The sequence below is a fragment of the Ctenocephalides felis genome, unplaced genomic scaffold (genome assembly GCF_003426905.1).
Source record: "Ctenocephalides felis isolate EL2017-DRISC unplaced genomic scaffold, ASM342690v1 CF-g0.4_SCAFFOLD_03573, whole genome shotgun sequence".
Classification (NCBI taxonomy): Eukaryota; Metazoa; Arthropoda; class Insecta; order Siphonaptera; family Pulicidae; genus Ctenocephalides; species Ctenocephalides felis.
In genome coordinates, this window is record NW_020539727.1 from 4,865,791 (window position 1) to 4,890,611 (window position 24,821).

At 30.8% G+C, this 24,821-nt stretch overlaps 1 protein-coding gene and 7 non-coding genes across 8 annotated transcripts in view; all 8 read left to right on the plus strand.

Annotated features, from left to right (window-relative positions):
- The window catches only part of LOC113389332 (histamine H2 receptor-like), a 59,035-nt gene extending 38,785 nt beyond the window's left edge, over positions 1 to 20,250 (plus strand). Inside the window, exons 3-8 of the mRNA XM_026626376.1 lie at positions 12,104 to 12,273; positions 14,597 to 14,674; positions 15,072 to 15,380; positions 16,851 to 16,964; positions 18,727 to 18,959; positions 20,004 to 20,250. Coding sequence (XP_026482161.1) covers positions 12,104 to 12,273; positions 14,597 to 14,674; positions 15,072 to 15,380; positions 16,851 to 16,964; positions 18,727 to 18,959; positions 20,004 to 20,250 — 1,151 coding nt within the window. The remainder of the gene's footprint in view (positions 1 to 12,103; positions 12,274 to 14,596; positions 14,675 to 15,071; positions 15,381 to 16,850; positions 16,965 to 18,726; positions 18,960 to 20,003) is intronic.
- Positions 3,236 to 3,306, plus strand: Trnag-gcc. The gene has a single exon. It is a non-coding gene; the product is annotated as a tRNA-Gly (tRNA).
- Positions 3,395 to 3,465, plus strand: Trnag-gcc. Its single transcript has one exon. It is a non-coding gene; the product is annotated as a tRNA-Gly (tRNA).
- On the plus strand, positions 3,554 to 3,624 carry Trnag-gcc. Its single transcript has one exon. It is a non-coding gene; the product is annotated as a tRNA-Gly (tRNA).
- On the plus strand, positions 3,713 to 3,783 carry Trnag-gcc. Its single transcript has one exon. It is a non-coding gene; the product is annotated as a tRNA-Gly (tRNA).
- On the plus strand, positions 4,031 to 4,101 carry Trnag-gcc. The gene has a single exon. It is a non-coding gene; the product is annotated as a tRNA-Gly (tRNA).
- On the plus strand, positions 4,190 to 4,260 carry Trnag-gcc. The gene has a single exon. It is a non-coding gene; the product is annotated as a tRNA-Gly (tRNA).
- Trnag-gcc lies at positions 4,549 to 4,619 on the plus strand. Its single transcript has one exon. It is a non-coding gene; the product is annotated as a tRNA-Gly (tRNA).
- Positions 20,251 to 24,821: the final 4,571 nt, after the last annotated feature.

Below are 24,821 nucleotides of genomic sequence, written 5' to 3' on the forward strand. Positions count from 1 at the left end.
AGTCGCGCCTAAAGAAGTTTTACTTCGAAAACTGATTTATAGGAGATCAACTAAGTTTTAGTACTTTCTCACCTGGTTAATAGTTTTTAATTCCAACATAAGGATTATAAATAAGCAACTTAAATTAAAATTAGTAATCAAAAACCAGCACCTCAATTTAAAATAAAAATTTTCAAAGATTTATTCAACCCTTAAATTATTTTTTATGATTACCAAATATGAAGCAGCAATTGGAGAATATATCGATCTATGTCAGAATTAAAGGTTGAATACTTAATTATTACTTTCTTCGAATAAATCAAACAACATAAATAATTCAGAACTGACAAACAGTTTCCAAAATAATGAATTCAACGATCAAACTCGGCATATCTATTTTATATTTTCGTATTTATTTCTGGTGTCGTCTTATACCCTATCTTTAGAGGATTTCTAATTTCAAATTAAATACTTTTACTTATTAAATAGTTCACTCAAATTCAATAGTCCAATAAATTTTATAGATAATAAATTACACTCTTTCAAAAACATGAGATGTGAAAAAATTGAACTAGTTGAAAGTGGCATTTAGCCTTAAGGCAAGTTGCATGAACTTCTCGCAATGTGTAAGAATAGACTTAATCAATCTATATTGAAATTTAGATATTTTGATAAAATTTACAACTGATTATTTCAAAAATAAAGTTATTGCTTTTAATTAAATGTGAGCATTGCGATTTCGAATAGAATTTTCTGAAACACATTTAAATTAAATATAATTATATTAATTATACTGCACAGACACGTGCAGTATAATTAATTTAATTAGAGATCTAAAAATATATGTCCTTAAATAAGTAGCTCATTATTTCAAATTTTAATAAACTAATAATGTTTGACTCATCATATCACAGAAGTAACTTTTGACTATAATATTTTTTCAAACTTTGATGAATTTTTACAAAAAACTATTTGTCGTAGGACCGTAATATTTCAGTATGTTTTATAAGACAGTGATATCTATTGCAATCAGTATCATTACCAACCAATATCTTTCGAAAAGTTTTTGATTTTTTAAAATAGATTCAGAATTGAGAGCTACGATTTTTTTTTCACTTTTCTGCTATTAATAAAGAAACGACTGAGCCGATCGTCGCACGGATATGAGAAAACATCATCCGCATTGCAATACATCGATTGGCTTTTAAACTTTTGAAATAGGTCTAGTCGTTTTTGAAAAAATGTCGATGAAAGTTCTAATTTGAACAAACCCAAAAAAACGATATTTACTATTTGCAAACTTTGACGAATTTTTAAAATAAAACGATCTGTCGTAGGGCCGTAATATTTTAGTATGACCTATAAGACTATGGTATCTACTGTCAAAAAAATCATAGAAATAGTCGAAAAAAACTTTTTTAACACTTTAATACAAGAAAACGGTCCGGCCGATCTTTACCAAGAACTAATCAGGTCGATTCACAACCAATATCTTTCGAACGGGTTTTGATTCGAAATTGATTCGAATTTCGGGCTGAAACGTGGACGAATTTTTTTCCAGTTTTCTGCTATTTATAAAAAACGGCTTGACGATAGTCGCGCAAAATTGATAAACGCTAGTCCTTATCGAGATAATTCGAATGGCTTATAAATTTTTGAAATCGGCCCAGCCGTTTTTGAGAAACACACACACACAGATACTATTTACAAATTTGGTCTCATTCGATTCAGAATGGCTTGAAACGTCGAATAAAATTAGCGAATCGGATTTTTTTATGAAAACAATGTCTCCTTCGAGAAATTAATAATGACAATAGAATAATTGTCATGATAGGTCAGTTTAACTCGTAAGTTGTCAGGTATTATGCTGAAGCTCTTAACCGTGAAGTTTACTACCCTGTAAGTATTTTGAGTCTAGACTGAGCTTATACATATAATATCAAAATAATTATTTGTTATGCACAACACGTACAGACGCGTTATTATGATATGAGTCAACTATAATAATACCATAAGTAACATCATGAAGGACGACCCTTGAATAATAATTGTCTCTATGATGTGCTAAAGCTAAATTTCTGCAGAAACAATGTGATAAAGAAAACCGCCAATTCGATTTATTCTATGCAAACAGCATATATGACTTATAAAGGAGTAGAGCGTTCCTAGAACTTTGCTGGAAAAACAGAACCACCACCATTATCTAAAAAATAGTCATGATAGAATTTTTTAACCATACTATTTTAAAGTAGATGACAAAATATGCGTAATCAACCAAAGCCTTATATCCGTTTACAACACTATCACATCAATTTATTACGAAAGTATTTTTTGGGATTTTTACGAGTAGTACTTCTGTTCTGTTTACAATTCCTGAATAAAATGTTTATACCTATACTAAAAGTCAAATTGGTGCCCCCAGCTCTATCTTACTATTTGCAGTATTTTATGCATCATAGACAATATAAATGGTTGATAGTAATATATGACATCATGCCTTAAAGGAAATTGCTTAATTCTCTCAAAAACTGCAATTTATTGCTTCGTATCTCCGAAACGACTAGACCTGCCTTTGCCAAAAACTAATCACCATTTTCTCTATTATTACAAATTGTATGTTTTATGGATCATTCAATTCGAATGCTCCCTTCTCTTAAAAACTCGATTTCTATTTTCTGCTCTTTTTGCTTCGTATCTCCGAAACGGCTGAACCAACTTTTACCAAAAACTAAGCACGTATCCTTATCAATAGGAATCGATGGTTTTTAATCATTCAAATCATTTGTTCTGTGTGCGAGCAATTGTCGATGAAAATTGTATCCACACAAACACACGCACACAACAATTTTTTCATATAACTTGATAACTGATTAACGTCTTTTATTGAATTTTGATCGAGATTTTTCTGAGCTAATTGAAGAGCTCCAATTTATCCGTGTTATATACTGTAACATTTTCGAAACAATTATTAGTTATTGGCGACGGGAAGGTTGCCTTCGCATAAACCATATGCGTCAAATTATTGATTGATCATGTTCTTGAAAAATTTTATTTGTAGGATTTTCTCTTTATACAAATATATTCCTATGGGCACACACGTACATAATTCATGAATTGGCTTGAGCCAAGAGCAAAAATATTATAATCTAAAATTGCTATAGTTTTTGAGAGACTTATTGTTCCTCCCGTCTTGAACAGTTCGTGCGGTTAATATCTTGGTTATGAGCTAATACATGACTCTACAAGGCTTAAACGAGCATCGGTGGTTCAGTGGTAGAATGCTCGCCTGCCACGCGGGCGGCCCGGGTTCGATTCCCGGCCGATGCAGCGACTTTTTGTTCCTCCCGTCTTGAACAGTTCGTGCGGTTAATATCTTGGTTATGAGCTAATACATGACTCTACAAGGCTTAAACGAGCATCGGTGGTTCAGTGGTAGAATGCTCGCCTGCCACGCGGGCGGCCCGGGTTCGATTCCCGGCCGATGCAGCGACTTTTTGTTCCTCCCGTCTTGAACAGTTCGTGCGGTTAATATCTTGGTTATGAGCTAATACATGACTCTACAAGGCTTAAACGAGCATCGGTGGTTCAGTGGTAGAATGCTCGCCTGCCACGCGGGCGGCCCGGGTTCGATTCCCGGCCGATGCAGCGACTTTTTGTTCCTCCCGTCTTGAACAGTTCGTGCGGTTAATATCTTGGTTATGAGCTAATACATGACTCTACAAGGCTTAAACGAGCATCGGTGGTTCAGTGGTAGAATGCTCGCCTGCCACGCGGGCGGCCCGGGTTCGATTCCCGGCCGATGCAGCGACTTTTTGTTCCTCCCGTCTTGAACAGTTCGTGCGGTTAATATCTTGGTTATGAGCTAATACATGACTCTACAAGGCTTAAACGAGCATCGGTGGTTCAGTGGTATAATGCTCGCCCGCCGCGCGGGCGGCCCTGGTTCGATTCCCGGCCGATGCAGCGACTTTTTGTTCCTCCCGTCTTGAACAGTTCGTTCGATTAATATCTTGGTTATGAGCTAATACATGACTCTACAAGGCTTAAACGAGCATCGGTGGTTCAGTGGTAGAATGCTCGCCGGCCGCGCGGGCGGCCCTGGTTCGATTCCCGGCCGATGCAGCGACTTTTTGTTCCTCCCGTCTTGAACAGTTCGCGCGGTTAATATCTTGGTTATGAGCTAATACATGACTCTACAAAGCTTGAACGAGCATCGGTGGTTCAGTGGTAGAATGCTCGCCTGCCACGCGGGCGGCCCGGGTTCGATTCCCGGCCGATGCAGCGACTTTTTGTTCCTCCCGTCTTGAACAGTTCGTGCGGTTAATATCTTGGTTATGAGCTAATACATGACTCTACAAGGGTTCGATTCCCGGCCGATGCAGCGACTTTTTGTTCCTCCCGTCTTGAACAGTTCGTGCGGTTAATATCTTGGTTATGAGCTAATACATGACTCTACAAGGGTTCGATTCCTGGCCGATGCAGCGACTTTTTGTTCCTCCCGTCTTGAACAGTTCGTGCGGTTAATATCTTGGTTATGAGCTAATACATGACTCTACAAGGCTTAAACGAGCATCGGTGGTTCAGTGGTAGAATGCTCGCCCGCCGCGCGGGCGGCCCTGGTTCGATTCCCGGCCGATGCAGCGACTTTTTGTTCCTCCCGTCTTGAACAGTTTGTGCGGTTAAATATCGTCCCGTATTGAACAGTTTGTGCGGTTAAATATCTTGGTTATGAGCAAATACATGACTCTATAAGCTTAACTGTAAAATTTACCAGAGTTATTTAAATCTTGCTCGATTCACTAAGCATATCACAACATAATTTAAAAATTAATGAAATTATTAATTAAAAGCGCAAAACATTGAATATCAAAATGTGACAATTTAATGTAAACGAAATCATCAAATTTAAAAAAAAAAACAATTTGAAATTGGACATAAATTTATTATTGGACATATTACTCCAAAAATGATTCATTAAAAAAAATTTTTTTTTGTTTTTTGCTGCAAGAGATATTAAAACAGATTATTTTTATGAAATGGCATTATTAACACTCAAATTTTCACTTTCTTATTTTTTCTTATTATTTTCATAGTGGAAAAGGTTTTATACTTCTGATGGCAATAATAACTGCTTTTCTCATCGATTCTCCGCTTGAATTACGCGTACAGTAAAGTCGCAGTTAAAAACATTGTCAGATCGTGTTCGACAATGTAGTGGTTACGCCCGATGGACCTCTCGTGGAAAACTTTCTCAAAATTTATCGAAATTATGTGATACAAGGAATACAAAATAGAATATTAAGATCAATCGTGAATGCTCCGTGGTGTTAATAATATTCAGTAAGGAGCGCATCAAAATCAAAAGATGTTCTAAATGTTAACTTTTAATGTTTGTTCTTTCTCAAAAATTGACTTTCATTTCAAAACATCAATAACTCTGAATGGTTCCGCTTTTAGAATAGATGAATTTTCTGAGCAAATTTCCAGAAACTATTTGAATCAAATAACCAGAATATTTGTGTCTTACTACTTGGATCCTTTCAGAAATTATTTTAATACTTGAATCTTTCTAGCAATAATCTATATACTTGAATTATTTAAAAATTATAATGTATACTTAGATCTAATCTGAATACTTATTGTTAGATTCTTCCATAAATTATTTTAATACCCGGCCTTTCCAGATTTATTCTAAACACTTAGACCATTCTAAAAATAATCAGAATAATTAGATCTATCTAAGGTTTTTGAATTTGAACCAAAATCGATTCAGAATTTCGAGCTAAAACGTGAACGAAAATTTTTTCATTTTTCTGCGATTTACAAAGAAACGGCTTGGCTGTTCGTAGCGCAAAATTGATAAACGCTAGTCCTCATCGAGATACATCGAATGGCTTTTAAATTTTTGAAATTGGTCCAGCTGTTTATGAGAAAACGTCGATTTACGGCTAAAAATCTGTTTACCTACACATTTGGAACAAACTTTTCCAAATTTGGTCTCATTCGATTCAGAATGGCTTGAAGCGTGGAGAAAACATAATATTAGCGAATCGGATTTTCTGATAAAAACATAAACTTCTCCTTCGGGAAGTTAATAATTGGATCTTTCTAAAAATATTCTGAACACTTGGATATTTTTAAGGAAATAATTTGAATACTAAGATTATTCTAGAAATAAACTGAATACTTGGATCTTTCTAAAAATAATCTGAATATTCGGATGTTTCTAATAATATATAGAATACTTGGATCTTTCCAGAAGTAATCTGAATACTTTGATCTTTCCAGAAATAATCAGAATATTTGATTTTTCTAAAAACATTCTGATAACTTGGGTGTAACCAACATCTTTATAATTTTTATATATTCATAAACACCAGCCCCTACCTTTATTACTTGATTGTAGTAGAATGTAGCTGACCGATGACCAGTCGATCGAAGACGACTGCTGCCGACTTGAGAATTCAGTCGTATTGTATCAACCCAGAAAGGTCAACGATGGGTCATTGCCTTTCATGTTTTTGTATTGTTTTAGGGTTTTATAACTTAAGGGTTGTAAGAAGTTAAAATATATATTCTTAAAATTGATACGATAGAAAGTAAATTTATTAGAAATGTATCTGTTTAAGCTAAAGACAAAATCTTGTGCAAATAATCTATATACATTAACTGCTGAAAAACAAATTTAATCCGATTTTTATGGAACTTTTTTGGCGATATATATATATATATATATCATAGTCTTATAGAACTTACTGAAATTTTACGACCTTACAAGTAGTTTAATTTTTAAAATTCATCAAAGTTTGGGAAAATGAATAGTTTTTCTGATGTTTGTTAGAATTGAAATTAGACGATTTACGTGGTATAACGATAGAGTGCTTGGATTTAATGAACATACTGAAACATTAAAGTCCTACGGTTCAATTATAAAAATTATTGGTTTTAGAAAATTTGCTTTTAGATAATACTCCGAGTTAACGTTTTCGTTCGATTTCAATTATGTGTAATAAACCCACTCGGAATACTTGTAATCACTAATGAATTAATTTATTTTTTATAAAGTAAGTCGATTATTTACACATATCGGGAAGTTCATGTAACTTGCCTCAAGGCAAAATACTAATACCAACTAGTTATTATTATTATTTCTATTGGTTCAGTTATTACTAACTTCCCGTATGGTAAGTTATAGTAATTGATAAAAGAAATTGAGACAATTTAAGAAATTCGGTAAATAAATAAATATTATCGAGAAAACCATTACAAGACTTCAATGGTTATATAATAGATATATGTATTTCAAGGCAGGGGTGTGCAATCTTCTTGGACAATGAAAACAAATATATGTAATTTGTTGACTTTTTGAAATTCTATTTATATTGAACAAATCTCATAAACAAAAACAATAAACTAGAGAAGCAATATTTATTTTTATTTATTGATACTGATAAAAATACGCCTGATATTATAGACAGAATTTTATCTTTTTTTTGAGGATTATCAAACAGCTTTGGAATATATTTTATTCAAAAATATTTAACTTTCCGTTGGGTAAATTATAATTAATCGCAAAACAATCGAAAGATAAATTTTTGCATATCTTTACGTTTTATAGGTTTCTGAACGTTTTGGCATACTTTAAGAAAAAATGGATGTATGTGTGTATGTGTACGTACGTATGTATGCACGTGCGGTTACAACCGATTTGGATGATTCAAAAAACATTCAATTTCTATTAACGGGAAGATGTGCTGATTAGTTTTTGGCAAAGGCAGGCCCAGCCGTTTTAAAGGTACGTGGCAAAATATGCCAAAAATAGTAATTCAGGTTTTCGGGGAACGCAGCGTCCTATTTGAATTATTCAAAAAACATTTTACTTCCTTTGATGACATGAAGAACTGATGAAATTGTTGGGAAGGAAGGTCCAGCAATTTCGAAGATACAAAGAAAAAGTTAAAAAATGTATTTTTAAGGCCAAAATGACATTAGTCATATGCACTTCAAATAATCAGATATTTTATAGAGATTTTAATAATGTGTACACATTTCGTGTAATTTTTTTTTGGTTCCGCAGCAAGATTTTTAATTACGGTACGGGAAGTTCCAGCAATTTGCCTTAGGGCACGATGCCATGCTCTAGTTATTATTCAACCACTTTACAACTATAATGATTAATGATTTAGGATGTTTGTTTTAAATTTTAGATCACGAACTCGCTCTTCTTCGCGCTCTTTTAACTCTCATTAAAAAAGCACAATTATATTCATCACGTAATCATGTACTTTAATTCACAAACTTTTTGTTTAGAAAAAGATTATATGAATTACTAAACAAAAATTATTTACACTTGTCCCTGCGTTTATTTTGATGTATATTTTCCATTGAGTTCTCATGTTCATGAATTAACTAACAAGAATTCGAACAATCGAAACAGTATCTATAGATGGTGTAATATTATCCTCTTTATCTGACTTTAATAAAAACAAATTTGCATTCTCGACATCACCATATATCATATAGCATATATTTCGCCTAAACTTTATCTGAAATTTGATATAATTCAATGTTCATTTGTGATAACACAAGTTCGTGTATCTCAAATTTTGAATAACAGATATTTGTGGATTATTAATAAGTATAAAAGAAAAGGAAGCAATTATATTCCACTTTGAATTAGTTTCTTTTTTATCATTAAAAACCAATAAAGAATTTTAAAAAAAGAGTGCGCATAAGGTTCACACGCGATTGAAGTAAAACTTATTTGCTACTGTGCAAGATGGCAATTAAGCAAAAATAAACACATTAAATAACAATTTTGAATAATGTTTATTAGTAATACGGTAACACTTGTGATGCACACATTTATTAGTGTTAACCATTATACACATTTATATAATAATAAATTATAAATTATATATTTATAATAGCATTAAAAATATGTATAATATTTAAAAACAATAATGTAATTAAAGTCGTACTTCAAACATGACACGATCGGTTTGTCATTGTAATTAGCATTTTGAAATGAACCTTCATTAGAGAAATAAAGTAATTGCTGATTAATAATTTTTACAATATTTGTTCACCCAGTGGATTGTGTTAAACAACGCCTAAACAAATATTGTTTTTGCAACTTCACTTATCATGTAATTGTGATTGAAGAGCTTCATGTAATTAAAATTAACATACATTCATTGACTTTTGGTTGTACTTTTTCGCTGGTGATATAATCTCATTCTTGGAACAGCTGTAATATCTGTCTTGCCTAAAAATATTTTCCATTTTAATAACTTCAAAGATTTATAGAAACTACGAATAATATAGAAATAATTTCTAATCAATAAACTTACGTTTAGTACACGGCACAAATGTTTAATTGGTTTTATTATTTTTAAGGAACAGGGTAAAATATTTTTTTGATTCAGGCATTTTTCATTAAATCAAGATTAGTACTACGATGTAACTTTAAAATGTTTATTTATCTATGCCGATTTCCTTGTTGGTATCGGTACGCATACAACATCGAAGCCGGTACCCATACAAGGACAGATCTCTATTCACATACACGACAACTAATCACAATCGACCCGTATAGAAATGATATCATCGAGGGCGAATAACGAATCATTGGCACTCGACTCTTATCTTATGGACTCTTATCTGCCGTAACGCACTTCCGTTGCATTTGTACGGATTTACACCCAAGTCGAGCCTAAAGAAGTTTTACTTCAAAAGTTATTTGGCAGATCCTATGGAAAAAACTTAAATATATACTTACTACACTATATTAATGATCTACTCCCTTCAGGAACGAACCTCAGGGAAATTAAACTTTATGGTAGCTTTCTGCAATTACCGGGTGTTGCTAATAATTTTATAATTCTCCAGAGTAATCAAATATTTTATACAATACACAAATGTCATAGTAAAGCCATTTTTGAATTTCATCTATATAATGGAGTTATACAAAAGCGATTAAATAACTATTCGTGTCATGCAAAAGCAGTCAAATAGGTTGATACGTTACAAAGTAGGTCGCAGTACTGTTGCATTGCACATGGAAAAACTGAATATTTGAGCAGAGAAATGACAGATTTATGAGTGATATTGTCAATATTGTACAGAGATTGTTTTATTTATTGGCATTCAGTATCTTATTAATTAATTAACAAGAACAATATTGTTAACTATATCTCTTAAGTAATATAAGTTTTATTTACCTAAGGAAATAAAAAAGGCAAGTCCAAAATAAAGTAAAATATCATGCTACGAATGAGCAATTTTTTATTTCTATTTCTAATAAAAATTATTGTCATTGTTAAGTTCCCGAAGGAGAAGTTTGTTTTGATAAAAAAATCCGATTCGCTAATTTTATGTTTTTTCGACGTTTCAAGCCATTCTGAATCGAATGAGACCAAATTTGGAAAAAGTATGCGTGTGTGAGTATGTGTGTGTAATAGTTTTTTTGCGGTAAATCGACGTTTTCTCAAAAACGGCTAGACCGATTTCAAAATTTTGAGAGCCAATCGATGTATCTCGATGAGGACTAGCGTTTATTTTGCGCGTCAATAAGTCAACCCGTTTCTTTGTAAATAGCAGAAAAGTGAAAATATTTTCGTCTACGTTTTAGTCCGCAATTCTGAATTGATTTTGAAAATTTAAAAACCGTTTGAAAGATATTGGTAAAGGTCGGCCGGGCCGTTTTCTTGTCATAAAGTGTTAAAAAAAAATCTCCGATTTTTATGATTTTTTTTGACGGTAGATACCATAGTCTTATAGATCATACTAAAATATTACGGTTCTACGACAAATTGTTTAATTTTAGAAATTCGTCAAAGTTTGCAAAAATTAGTATCGTTTTTTTAGCGTTTGTCAAAATTACAACTTTATCGACGTTTGCTCATAAACGCCTAAACCAATTTTAAAAATTTAAAAGCCAATTGAAGTATTTCGATGTGGATTATCTTTTTTCAGTTTTGCTATTCGCTATTTTAGCTCTCAATTCTGAATCGATTTTAAAAAATCTACAACTCTGTGAAAGATATTGGCTGGGAATGATACTGATTAGTTTTAGATAAAAATCTACCGAGCCATTTTTCTGAAATTAACTGTTGAAACAAAAATTTTTGCCGATTTTTATGAACCTTTTTTGGCAATAGATATCATGGTCACATACTAAAATAGATAAATAGTTTAATGTTAAAAATACATCAAAGTTTGAGAAAATAATCAAAATTTTTGTCAAAAGTTGCTTTTGTGATGTGATGACTCAAACTTTATCAATTCATTAAAATTTAAAATAATAAGCTACAATTTTGAGGCATACAAGCACTATAGTGTTTGTGCAATATAATTAATATAATTACAAGTAATTTATATGTAGTTATGAAATTATTTAAAACTTTCCTTTGATTAACTCAGGGTGTTGGGTTATAATTTAACCCTTCTAGCTGCGGAAAATATTAAATACTGATTTATTTCGTATTTGTTGCAGTTCTTATTAGAATCACTGATTTGTAACTAAGTTATAATGAAAGAAGATATATTTTATTTATTATTTATTATACATGTTGTTAAGCGGACTTTACTTTTAGAAGTGAACAATTAGTCCCATTAAACTCTCCGCTACCTCTACCAGGAGTAGCAACCATTCCGTGTAAAAGCTCAATGCCATGAAGATTGTGACCTTCATGGCCAATATAATAAAACGAAAATATGTCCGAACAAATGTGTTTTAGAAAATTCTATTCAAAATCGCAATGTTTAGATTTAATTGAAAGCGATAATATAAGAGATCAACCTATATCAGTCTCAAATACAAGTTAAATCATGCACATGGTGGACCATTCAAATTGGAAACATTCAAAAAATATGTGAATTTGAAAAATTTTATCATTTATTTTAATATTGAATATAATTTAATTTGGTTCAAGAACATATTTTGCAACTATGTTTTATAAATGATATCGTTAAAAAAATGTGTTGCCTGATGCTTCCACTTTTGAATGGGAAGTACAACCTTGTACTTTGAGTCACTTTGAGTATTTAGGAATTATTTTATTTGCTTTAGAAGAGCTGTTTAAAATATACCAGAAGTACATTATTTTATTTTCTATTTCAGGCAATGCATTTGTGGTGAATGCAGCCTTGTCTGATCTTCTGATCAGTGGTCTTCTAGTGCCATCCTCAGCAGTGGTTCTCCTGGCAGGAGCAGACGATTCCATAGCATTATGCAGATTTCAGTGGTTTCTGGCTTCTACAAGTTTTTTGGTCACCGCATTTACCATGGCCGTAAGTGTAAAATTGATACTTGAGAGACACGAAAAAAATAAATTGGTTATAATATAAAGTGATATGGAAAAATACGGAATTCAGATCTTAAATTAATGTAACGTACATGGGTTCACCTATTGCTTTGAACCAAAATATTATTATCTATAAATATAGGATAGGGTGGGGCACATAGGGCCAATTTCACTTTGAAGAATTATATTGAGAACATCTAAACAATTATAAACATCTAACAACAAAAAACACATATCAAACAAAAAACTATCTGAACATGTTCAGTAAAACTCCCATGTAATTCATTATTGTAGAAACGTGTTTTAAATGCTGTTTTTCAAAATTGTTTTACCTGGATCTTTTTACTCTATAGACGTATGAAATATAAATTCCATGGGTACATTTTTTATAGAGATAACACTGTATATAACCTTGATTTAGTATTACCTTTGCCAGGGTAGGTGTAGTAAGAATTAAATAGACGGCTTATTATACATAATCTTCCCTCTTTATTCAAATATAATGTTGAATAATAGTTGAAAAATAGTTAGAGACAATCATTACTTGATTATATTATCTTTGTTCTGAAAAGGCGCGATTTATAACTAATTCAAGAAATAAAAACAATTATAGTGCAAATATGTAAAGTTGTTTCGACTTATTTGTAGCCCTGTGAATAGTATGAATCTTAGTTTTTAATTCCTCTTAACAGCAATTTTTTTGAAGACCTGCGAAATCGAAGTATTATGATTGAATATAACAAATTATTTTAAATTTTACTTTCTTGGGTTTTATGATAATGAACTAGTGACAAATAGAATATAATTATTCTTTTTTTATTTATACTTGATAAAGTATAAATATCTATTATTCAAAATTAAAGATATATGAGCTTCTTACTTACGAACATGGACTTATATCAAATTGCCGATGAAGTTTAAGAGAATATTTTCTATATGCTATTGTGTGATGTGGAGAACGAAAATTTATTTCATTATACTTATATAAAGTGTCTAATATTACATCAAATAAAGATAATAAAATATACTGTTTCGATTGTTCGAATTTAAGTTTGAACTCATGAACATGAGAACTGAATTGAAAACATACCTCACGCGACAAGTGGAAAATTTTTGGTTTAATTTATATGATCTTGCTCCAAACAAAAAGTTCATGGAATAAAGCACATAAAACGTGATGATTATAAATGTGAATTTTTAGAGTTTATAAGCTCGAATGGTATTCTGTATAATAAATTAAAATGAGCACTCAAGTAGGACGGAGAAAATAAAGACACCTCAATATGTTAAATTCTCACCGTCTAACCTCGAAAGATATAAACTCTAGTTTTAAATCATAAACTTTATTTCTTATTCCAAAATAAGCGTTCATACTGCCTTATTTAATTCATAATATTTAATATAAGAAATTCAAAAACTATTAAATATATATTTACTGCATCAATACCAAAGATAAATAATTAGTATAAGAAGTTTTATTTTTTTAATAGCCCGGTTACAACTCATTTTCCAACAATAGTTGAAAGATTTTTGGTTAACATTAAGTTAGGGATAAAGAATTAAGTTTGGTTTATTAGTATAAAACTCTTTTAAGGTCAACTTCGATCCTTTCTCCGATTTTATCGGCAATTTCGGCGACTTCATGTAACTATCTGTGCGAGGTGCAACGAAAGTAATTCTAGTGTATTCGTGCATTTATATTTTGTTATCTGAAAAATGGTAGAAAATTATTAAATATTTTAAGTAATTTTAGTAGGTATCACCAAATGCACAAAATTGTCTGTCCCTTAGCACTGGACGCTAATAAGTCGTCCCTTAGCGCCGGATAGTAAACATATTGATATTTCTTGTGAGAATTTACGTAATTTATTCTAATTATTTAATTTTGTTCTGTATGACTGCTAACGGTCACTACATACCCCCTTTTTTTCGTATTTTCAAGTCAAATAATCAAAATCTTATGATGAATTTTTCAGCTGAGAGCATCGGTGTGGCCCAGCCAAAAGGGTGGATAATTAGTGATTTTTTTTATAATATCTAGGAATATTCGTCACAAATGTGCAAACATTCCAGAGTGTGGAGTTGGCTACATATTTGTTCAATGCTGATTATTTTGAAATGTCTGATACTAGGTGCCACTTTGTAAAATCATATTTTTTGTTACCAAAGTTTGATTGATAGTATTAATTATTGTTTAGCAAAGATTGCGTTTTTGTTAATTTAGTTTGATTTCTAACTTTATCTAACATAAGTCATAATTTAATAAACATTTCGTAAAATATGTTTGATTTCTTTATAAATAACCTTAGGTGTCCGACACTCGGGGACTTTCCCCTAGTAGTCCTTTCATTATAGTGAGTTCACCTTGGAATTCGAGATACCCAGCTGTAAGTCTGTAAATACTAATATATTGACACCCTAAAGTTGTCTCAAAACCTACATATGGTATTGACACTTTACCATATGTAGGTTTTGACACAACTTTTAGGGTAGCAATATACAAGTATTTATAGGCTTACAGCTAGGTATCTCGAATTCCAAGATTCTTACCTAATTTAAGCTTAAATGACTGGACTATAGGTAGTATGGTGTTCTGTGTTTTCATGGAATTTACACTATCCTTAATTGAGTAATATCTTGGCAACATAATTCTACATTAGACTAAACTGTAGAATTTTAAATAATCAAATATGTTTTTATTTGATATCTATCTTTGGCAAAATTGTTTCCAAATTAAAATTGATGAAATTCTTAATACTAATTTAATTTTCTAATTTTTTTTAGCTTATAGCAGGAGAAAATCTATCACGCGTTTATCCTGATCGACCTTCCAACAAAGTCTTCCTGACACCGGCAAGGTGCGCCTGCTCGATAGCCCTGGTTTGGTTGGTTTGCGTCATGGTGTGCTCGGTGCCTCAAATTATGAAGAATCAGGAAGCTGAAGACTTAATTATATTAAAAGGCAAATCTCTTACAAGAGAAACCATGAACGATGGATTTCCTGGTTTAGATTATTGTGCCAGGAGATTTAGGAAACTGGGACGACAGTTGGATGATACGGATGAAACGCGAGCGGGGCCCATAGCTTTATTGGTGAGTTAATTAAGCTCAGTCATGCTAATAAGCGTTGATAAATTATATATTAACTTTGGTAAATAATATATATATATATATATATATATATATATATATACTAGATGACCCGACAAACGTTGTCCTGTACCCACGACTTCAATTTTTTAATATCCTGTACTAATATTTACAGTTTACCTAAATATAATAATTATTGTTTTTTAAATTACTCTTTACACCAAAATGCATATACATCAGTATGAGCGATGTTAAATGTAGAAGTGCTTTAAATAAAATGATGAGTCTCAATTCCCACACTACATTGGAAATTGAAGTCTTTTAAACTGTATAACAAATTCAGAAAAAATTAATATATATATTAATATACATATAAATATACTATAGTATCCGCGGTAAAAGTACAATATTACCATAGATTTTTCCACACAGAATAATTGCTCCAATAATGTTCCCTATAATTTTTATAATCTCGTATCATATTTTAACTGGTTTTTAGTAGTTATAATTTCTAAATTACATTTTTTTAGTAATAATTTAATACACATTATTACCAGGGATGCTCCTGGGATCCTCAGTTTCCTATTATTTTACCTGTTTTAACAGTTTATTAAAAATTATTATCATTAATTAAGATTTGGCTTTTGAAACATTTTACTTATTTATTTTGGGCATTTTATACGATTTATTCTATTGAGCAAATCATAGAGAGCAAACAAAATCTAGTCTTTCATTATTAAACATCACCATAACATAACACTGGTACTTCATGTTGGATTAAATTAGTTTAATTTTTTATTATTTAAGATATCCAAAATTGCATTTTATACTTCTTCTAATTGATGTCGTAAGGGACGAATTGTATGTATTCATCTCTACTTACTACTTTCCCATTTGTTGTTTTAAAGTGAAATTTTCAACATATTTTAAAAATATTGTGCAAAGATTAGTAAAAGATGCGAAGAAATTATATATTTCTTGAATTATATTGAAAAAAAAAAACATATTGAAAATTTCATATTCGAATCTTAGGTTTATGCTCGTATTTTTCGCATGCGTCGCATTCAAGGTAGAACCGGCCCTGAATTTCTTAAATTCATATTTTAAGTGAATTAATTTATCAAATCCTGTTCATATGTGTATCACTCAACCTGCCATACATATACTGTTCTGTATCTTATATTATTTTAATTTCTGGCACATCTCAGGTGCTTTTTGGCAATAATAATGTAGATATTTAATTTTTCTTAATCATGATCATGGATTTATCATGCATATTCTAATATTGCCTAGGCTCATAAGTAAATTGAAATTTTTGGCAGATGACATTTTTGATTTTTTTTCAATGCCAAACAATGTCTCAAATATTTTCAATGTCAAACTATATTTTTATAATCACATATATCATAAAAAATCCCTTAACAAAATTCAAGAAGATTGATCAAAATCCGAATAATATATTTTTTTCATTAGGTAACAGTATGCGTCCCATGTTGTATTGCACTTCTCCTGCACATTTGGGCGCGCCATAGAGTCTCCAAGGAGCAGCAGCGCGCCTGCTCCCGAAGTTCTGAGCACAAAAGTCCGGTAATTTCAACATTATTAGGAATAATATTTTTTATAATTTTCTCTTGTTTTGATACTAAGATATAAAAAGTTTCATTTTTAAATCAGGAAAAGAACCAACAGCATCGCGATTTTTTAGGATTTTAATAATTATATAATTTAATAAATATATAGTAATGAAAGTTAAAAATTTAGAGTTTAAAGATAAAAACATACGGGTTTATTCACTTTCCGAAAAAAAGTTCGTATTTTCGCAAGCAAATCCGATTTGCTTTTTAACTTCCCGTAGAGTAAGTTATAGTAATCGCAAGAAAATCGAAAATGAAAATTTTTTATATATCTTTGCGTTTCAAAGGTTTCTGAATATTTTGGCAGACCTTAGAAAAAATGGATGTATGTGTGTGTGTGAGTGTGCGATACCAATTTTCGTCGACGATTTCGGGAACACCGATCATCTGATTTGAATAATTCAAAAAACATTCGATTCATATTGATAAGGAGACGTGCTGATTAGGTTTTGGCAAAGGCAGGTCTAGCCGTTCTGAAGATACGGGGCAAAAAGTGCCAAAAACGATAACTCAATTTTTAAGAGAACGGAGTACTATTCTAATAACTCAAAAAACATTTTATTTGTATTGACGAAATGAAGAACTGATTAAATTTTGGGAAGGCAGGCCTGGCGGTTTCGTTGATCTAGTAACAAAAAATTTTAAAAATCCATTTGGCGGGCAAAAATGATCATTAGACATATGCACATCAAATTATCATATATTTTATGGAGATTTAAATAAAGTGTATCAAACTTGTGCTTTGAAAAAAAGTTCAAAATTTTTAAAATATTTCAAAATTAAAAACACGTTTTTTCCAGAAATTCAGTTTTTTTTCAAAAAGTTAAAATTTTCTCAAAAATCAAATTTTTGCCGAGTTTAAAAAAAATAATTTTTGGTAGGAAAGTTTCAGCAATTTTTGCCTTAAGGCACGATGCTATACACCTCTAGTTTATTTTTGTTTTCTCGACATTTCATATCATTCTGAATCGTATGAGACCTTTAAAAAGTATGTGTGTATATGTGAACCGATTTTTGCCTTTCGTCAACGTTCTTGCAAAAACGGCTGAACTGATTTAAAAAATTTTACCATTAAGAAAAGTGCAAAATAGTTGGTCCACGATTTGGACCAAAACCGATTTTGAAAAATTAATTAAAAGATGCCATTTGGGAATCATGATTAGTTTTTGATTAGCAAGATTGGATCGAGCCCTTGCTTCGTATGAAAATGTTTAGAAGATTTTTTACATTTTATTAAGTCTGCTTGGAAGATCGATTGCAAATGACATTGATCAGTTTTTCATAAAATCGAAAAATTTATTTTAGAAATAAACAGTTGATAATTTTATAGCTGAATATGAGTTCCGAGTTCCTATTGATTAAGTAAGTCGATGATTTACTCGTATCGAGAAATTGATGCAACTTGCGGCAGAATGCCACTCACGGCCCAGTTTCACATTTTGTTCAGAGATGCAAATTAAACCTAAGTTAATCATAAGTTATCTTCGAAGTTAAGATACAATACATTTTCTGATTATTCAATGAAGCAAATGGATGGATAATTGCTTAAATTAAGTATATAAAATTCGTATTTATTATAAGGTAATGCTTTTTGGAATTATTATTGACTGCAATATATTAAAGATATTAAAAGTGTCTTACAATTTGGAAAAATTTTTAGTTCTAGTTTTCAAGCCAATTGTTTAAATTATTTATAACCAATTCTATTATTCTAGAGTGGATCTTCATCTCGTTTGGGAGTCTTGCAAATATCTTGCTCCTTCGATCCTGATCTTGCGCGTGCCAACCTGGCAGGTTTGTGCGCATTCCTGATGTGCTGGTTGCCTTTCGGAGCTTGCTTCGTACCAGAACCGAATCTTGTACCTGATTCGGCTTTGTACAATACGGCCTGGTTAGCATATAGTCGAAGTTGCTTGAATCCATTACTGTATTGTGCATTAGATGGCAGGTAAGTAGAAGATAAATGATAATCAAGATTATCAGTTCTTTCTACATCGTAGCAAATGTTAGATTCCTACTAGGCTTGCAACGAATAGTATATTCGGCAAAATGCCGAATACCGAATATTCGGCATGCTCCAGAGACCGAATACCGAATATTCGGCAACTATCCGGCAGGTTTTTGGCGCCTAAGCATTTGTATTAAAGTAATTACTAGCAGTAATTATTATATTACTAGCGCGCTACATGTTTATTCAAGTTTTATGCCTAGACTTGCAACCACTATTCGGCTACTCTTTGTTATTTGGAATATTTGGCATCACTCATACTATTCGGCCGAATACCAAATACTTGAATACTACATGTGATAGGAAAATAAATGGTAAAATCATGAAAAAAGCGATTCTTTACATATACTTATGTAAATGTATTTCTAATTATTTCTTTTATAAACATTTAATATTTTCTTTTATTAACTCGAGTTTAATTATATTGATCTATATTATTTTTATATTTTAGGAATGCTAATCATAATAATAAATAAAAAATGATCAAAAATATTGTTTGTATATTTTGCGATAGAGCCAATAAGAGCTCTTTATTTGGAAATGCTTAGATTGAGTATATTGAATGACTGTATTGTATTAATACAACACATGCGTGTAACTTGTATATCTTGTGAATATTCAGAAAAAAGTTATTCGCGTGTTCATTTTTGTAATCTCAAAAGTCGATAAAGTTTAAATTATTATATATACAATAACGAAATCATTTCTTCATATCATATTATGTAAACTAAACACTTCCAAATACAGATCCATCGCGAGCTCTTTATCGTATAAAAGTTAAAACTCAAACAATACTGGCGCTGAGCGGCGGCGGTGCCTTTGATTTTAACTATTCGGTATTCGGCCGAATAGTAAGTTACTATTCGGTATTCGGCTGAATATTAAAAAAGGTGTCGAATATGCCAAATACCGAACAGTAACCGAATATTCGGTGCAAGCCTAATCCCTACTAAAAATTTTATAATTTTTATTAACTACTTTTAGGTTCAGAAACGCTTATGTGAACCTATTCCACTACTGTTGTTGCAAAACAACAGTATCTTTCTCACGTCGTCAAAGAGGTTGTGGATCTAATTCAGGAGCTGGTGACTCCAGGGGCGGAATGGAGAGCGGTTTGGGCAGATCAGGAGGCGACGTCAGGGTTCACATCATTCCTGGGTACAACATGTACTCCTACACCAGCCCACAAAGACCATGCAGGCAAAATGGACGTGATGTATATGAATTATGATAATAGGTACTGGATTGAAAGTTTATTATGCATATCGATTATTTATTTAATTTCATACCGACGTATTGGGTTGGGCGAATAAAAATATTGGAATTGAAAAACAGGTTTAACAAATTGTTGAACATTCGAATATTGGAATCAAGTTGTTATGTTGGTTAGTATTTACTATTTATATTCCAACTGGTTAGTTGTTAAGTCCAAGATTGAAAATATTAAACGTTAAAAGAGATGCAAGTTTGGTAGGTTGAAGATTTTATAATCTACCAGGATTCTTGCTAAAATACTTGCAATATAAAAAGAAATTAATATATTAACGATCGAATGATGTCGTCAAAACATTAAGTGATGTTATTAGAATCATTTCCGTTAATCATATGAAATTAATGAATCTAAAATCATTTGGATGGATTGGTGGATGCCAGTCCATATTGTTACTGAACTATCCATATAAATTTAACTAAGATAATAATTCAAATTTTTATCTAACCAAAAACAACCATCGACCAATTTATTGAAAACTGATACAATACAACTTTCGACTGATCTTTGATAGTATAAAGGAAAACATTTTTACACACAATTTATATTAACGTGTTTATATAAAGATTGTGTGGTCTTTTTAGTACCATGATTTATTGTTATTAAAACAAATATTTAAAGAGTTTATTTTTTTTTTAAATTGAATAGGTTCAAAGAATGCTGACATTCGATTGATATGTCTAATTCTTCAGGAATTTCTGCTGAAATAATATACTTTTATAAATATACGCTTTAATTTTGATAAAGATAACAAGAAATGTTATTTATAAAGTTGACATAATATGATACTCTCATATAGAGTAGGTATAATATATCATTCTATGGTCGTTATCAACAGCAACAACGTCGAACAACTTAATCATTTCCACGAATTTTTAACCCTTTCCACTCGCGAATTGCGAAATTTGTATGTATTTTGCTGCGGGAGCGGCGGCATCCGAGTGGAAAGGTTTTTTTTTTCAAGTATCATTCTTGCACTATTATCTTATTTTGAATAAAAAGTTAACACGAGAGTAGTAAGGTGTATAAAGATTTTGTCGATATTAAAAAATGTTTTTATAAAAAATATGTATTTTGCCCTAACATGGTATTTCATCTATCAATAAGAAACGTATATCAATTGTAAAATGTACGATAAATAAAATCGACATTTTGTCACAACTTATGATATTTAAGTAACATTGATGAAGATAATATAGAGGATAATTCTTTTTGTATAAATGACAATTAGTTAATAAGTATTTTGTGTAATTTTATTCAATGTTGCCTTGTTAAAACAGTGGAGCTTTAAATGTTTTTTAAACAAGACGTATTTTGATTAGATTTAATATGTGCATTTAATGTATTTTTCAACGTACTTATTGTAAGTATTTTCGAATATTAAGTGATCGATTTGTTGATTATATTAGGGTAGAGCGGGGCTTAAAAGTCCTCGGGTAAAAATGTCCACCGCCGATATCTCAAAAACCGCTTAAGAATTTTTCAACAATATTTGAAAGTAGAGGGCAAAAGATAAACAGCCATCACCTTAATTCGAGCAACGTTGCTATCGGGATATAAACGACAGTGTCTGAAAATTCATAACAAAAGTATTTTCTTCCATTGTTAGTTTTTTTGGTTGTGAGCACTGTTGTTTAGTTTGCGAGACCTTAATATAATTTTTAAGTATGCTTTATTTAATTGTTTTATCAGATGTATCGATAGATTCAACAGTTTTTTTATATAACCTTTATAAAAGCTTACACCTGGGTGGGGTAAAGAGGACCAAATGAACATTTTACCTGGCTAGAAATAAAAAAATAGTAAATAAAAATAAAAATTGTATAAAATTAGAAAATGTAAATAAAACAGTAAACTGAGTTTAATAAAGCAATTTAAAAAAAAGTTAAATTAATTAAATAGTTATTCCAACTATGCTGATGAATATTTCTGATAAAATACCAGATCAAGGTTATTTACAGTGTTGTCTCTGTAAAAAATGCACCCATAAAATTTATTTTTTGCATTGGTTGAATAATGTAGCTATTATTTTGTATTTTCCTTTGAAATTAAAATAAGACATTGGACTTGTATGCCCCCTGGCCGGCCCAATTTACCCCGCTTATGAGATAAAAAAGACCAGGTTACAAATTTTTGAAAAACAGCAAAAAACCATATTTTTACAATGATGAATTAGATGGGGTTTTTACTGAACACAGTCAGATAGTTTGTCGTTTTATATGTGTTATTTGTCGTAATGTAATTGGTTTAGTCGTCACAATTTACCCTGCCTATGGTTCATATAGAGGAAAAAAGGACCAGGTTACAAATTTTTGGAAAGCAGCAAAAACACATTTCTACAATGATAAATTGATGGGAGTGTTACTGAACATAGTCAGATTATTGTTTGTTTGACATGTGTTGTTTGTAGTGATATAATTGGTTTGGTTTTCAAAATTTAATTGCTCAAAGTCAAATTGGATCTTTATGCCCGGCCTACCGTATTCATATTAGGTCAAAAAGCTATTTGTAGTAAAATCTTGCAAATAGCTACTGAATGAGAGAAAAAGTTTCAGAATTAGTTATTATTTAAGTTTTAAAATTAGTTTAGAATTAGTATCGATCAAGTTATTATTCTAAAAATGCTTACAATACTTAATTACAATAAGTATAAAATTTAAGTTAAAAATCCGGCCTAAAATATATTAACCAACACTCATATTAGAACTCCAAACAACTGATATGTAAAATTTTCTTCAGGAAAATTACTATTCAATCACAAGACACAAAAAGCACTTTAGTGAATTCTGATATTTCACTGAACTTATATATGTATTTGATTGTATTTAAATCAAGTTAAAACTTACTTGAATTGGGAAAATGAATTGGATTTATTGGAATCGGAGTATACAAATCTATTGGATTTTTTCAAGAAATCTACAACTGATGACAAAATATTGGTAAATATTTGTTTGACTGGTACTGGTTGAAACTGGTTGAAATTTACAATTCCAAGAGCATAGAATTCGCAGTTTGTTTTTGAAAGATGATGAATAAAATGATCAAAGGCAAACGTTACTATTTATTAGAAACTTTCTGCGCCTGCGACTTCGTTCGCGTAGAATTTGACAAAATAGTTAAAAGTTTTTGTATTTTTATTTAAATTTCCATTTAATTTTAGTTTTCTATGTTATATATATTTATTTTTTTCATATTTGGTATAGAATTTTCTTGAGGAACAACTAAATGTTAGGGCTTTTTTGTGTTCAACGGAACTTTCTTTTGGTTGTGAAAAAATAAAAAATCCAACTTCTAAATATTTATTTTAAAATGTAATAAGTATCAATATTACTAACTAAATAAAATTAAATATAAACTAGTCGTGTACGGAATCGTGCCTTAAGGCAAATTGCTGGAACTTCCCGTAGCAAATTTTTTTTTCACAAAGATTAATTTTTTTCTGAAACGTAAAGATATATAAACATTTTCATTTTCAATTTTTTTGCGATTACTTTAACTTACCCTACGGGAACTTAATAATTGATTGAATGTAAATTTGAACATTAAAGCCAAACTTACTTAATTCAGAATTATTATTTAGTTGTACACTTAAGACGATTCCCAATTACATGGCTGCATCTAGTTCGACCCTGGTATGAACCATTGAAAAGCTGAAAAGGAAAATTCGCACACAGTGTATTTACCGTTATTTAGGGTATAAAAGGGAACCTGAATCTAATCAGAGTCTCTTTTACCTACTTCAGCCAGGTATGGTGTAAAGTTCTTGTAAACAACGTATATATATAACAAAGTATATCCGTCAGAAATAAAAGTATCAGGTAAAGAAGCATTTTGTAATATTTTTAACCTTTTTGCTACGAGCGTCGTCTATAGACGACATCTGCATGACTACCGTGTGTACAGTGTTGCCTTTATACTATACCCAGTTTTTAGAGTAGAGTAATTTAGTTGTTTAGAGTTAAATTAATGAGAAGCCCTTTTTTTTATTATAGTCTTTAGTTCTTTATAAATGTAATTTTTATTTTGAATACTGATTGATCATGATGAAAAAATTAACTGGGCGGGTTGCTGTTCCATATAGCAGTGTCACTTCTCGGTAGCAAAAAGGGTTAATATTTTTTTTATTTACTTTCATGAATTACAATCTGTCGTTATAAACAACATTCAGTAATTTTAATGTTTTATTATATAAGGGAAAAGGTTGAAAGGTCACCCAGTGGTGATCCGTTTCGATTTTAATAAAAGGGTTAATATGTTTAATTTTATTGTTTTAACCAGTACAACTTATACTTAAAAAAATTGGATTTGTATACTGTTGTTTAAAAACTAATTCCAAAGTTGCAACACAAATGTGTAAAATCCGTCGATTAAAAAATAATTTATAATAAAATTACAAAAACGCGTATTATTAGGTCCTATTATGCAGTAAATGCAAATGAAATTATTTTTTTGTGAATAGCATACTCTAATTAATAACGAAAACTTATAAATATAAAATGAAATATTAATATGTACTTATTTTCAGCAAAACA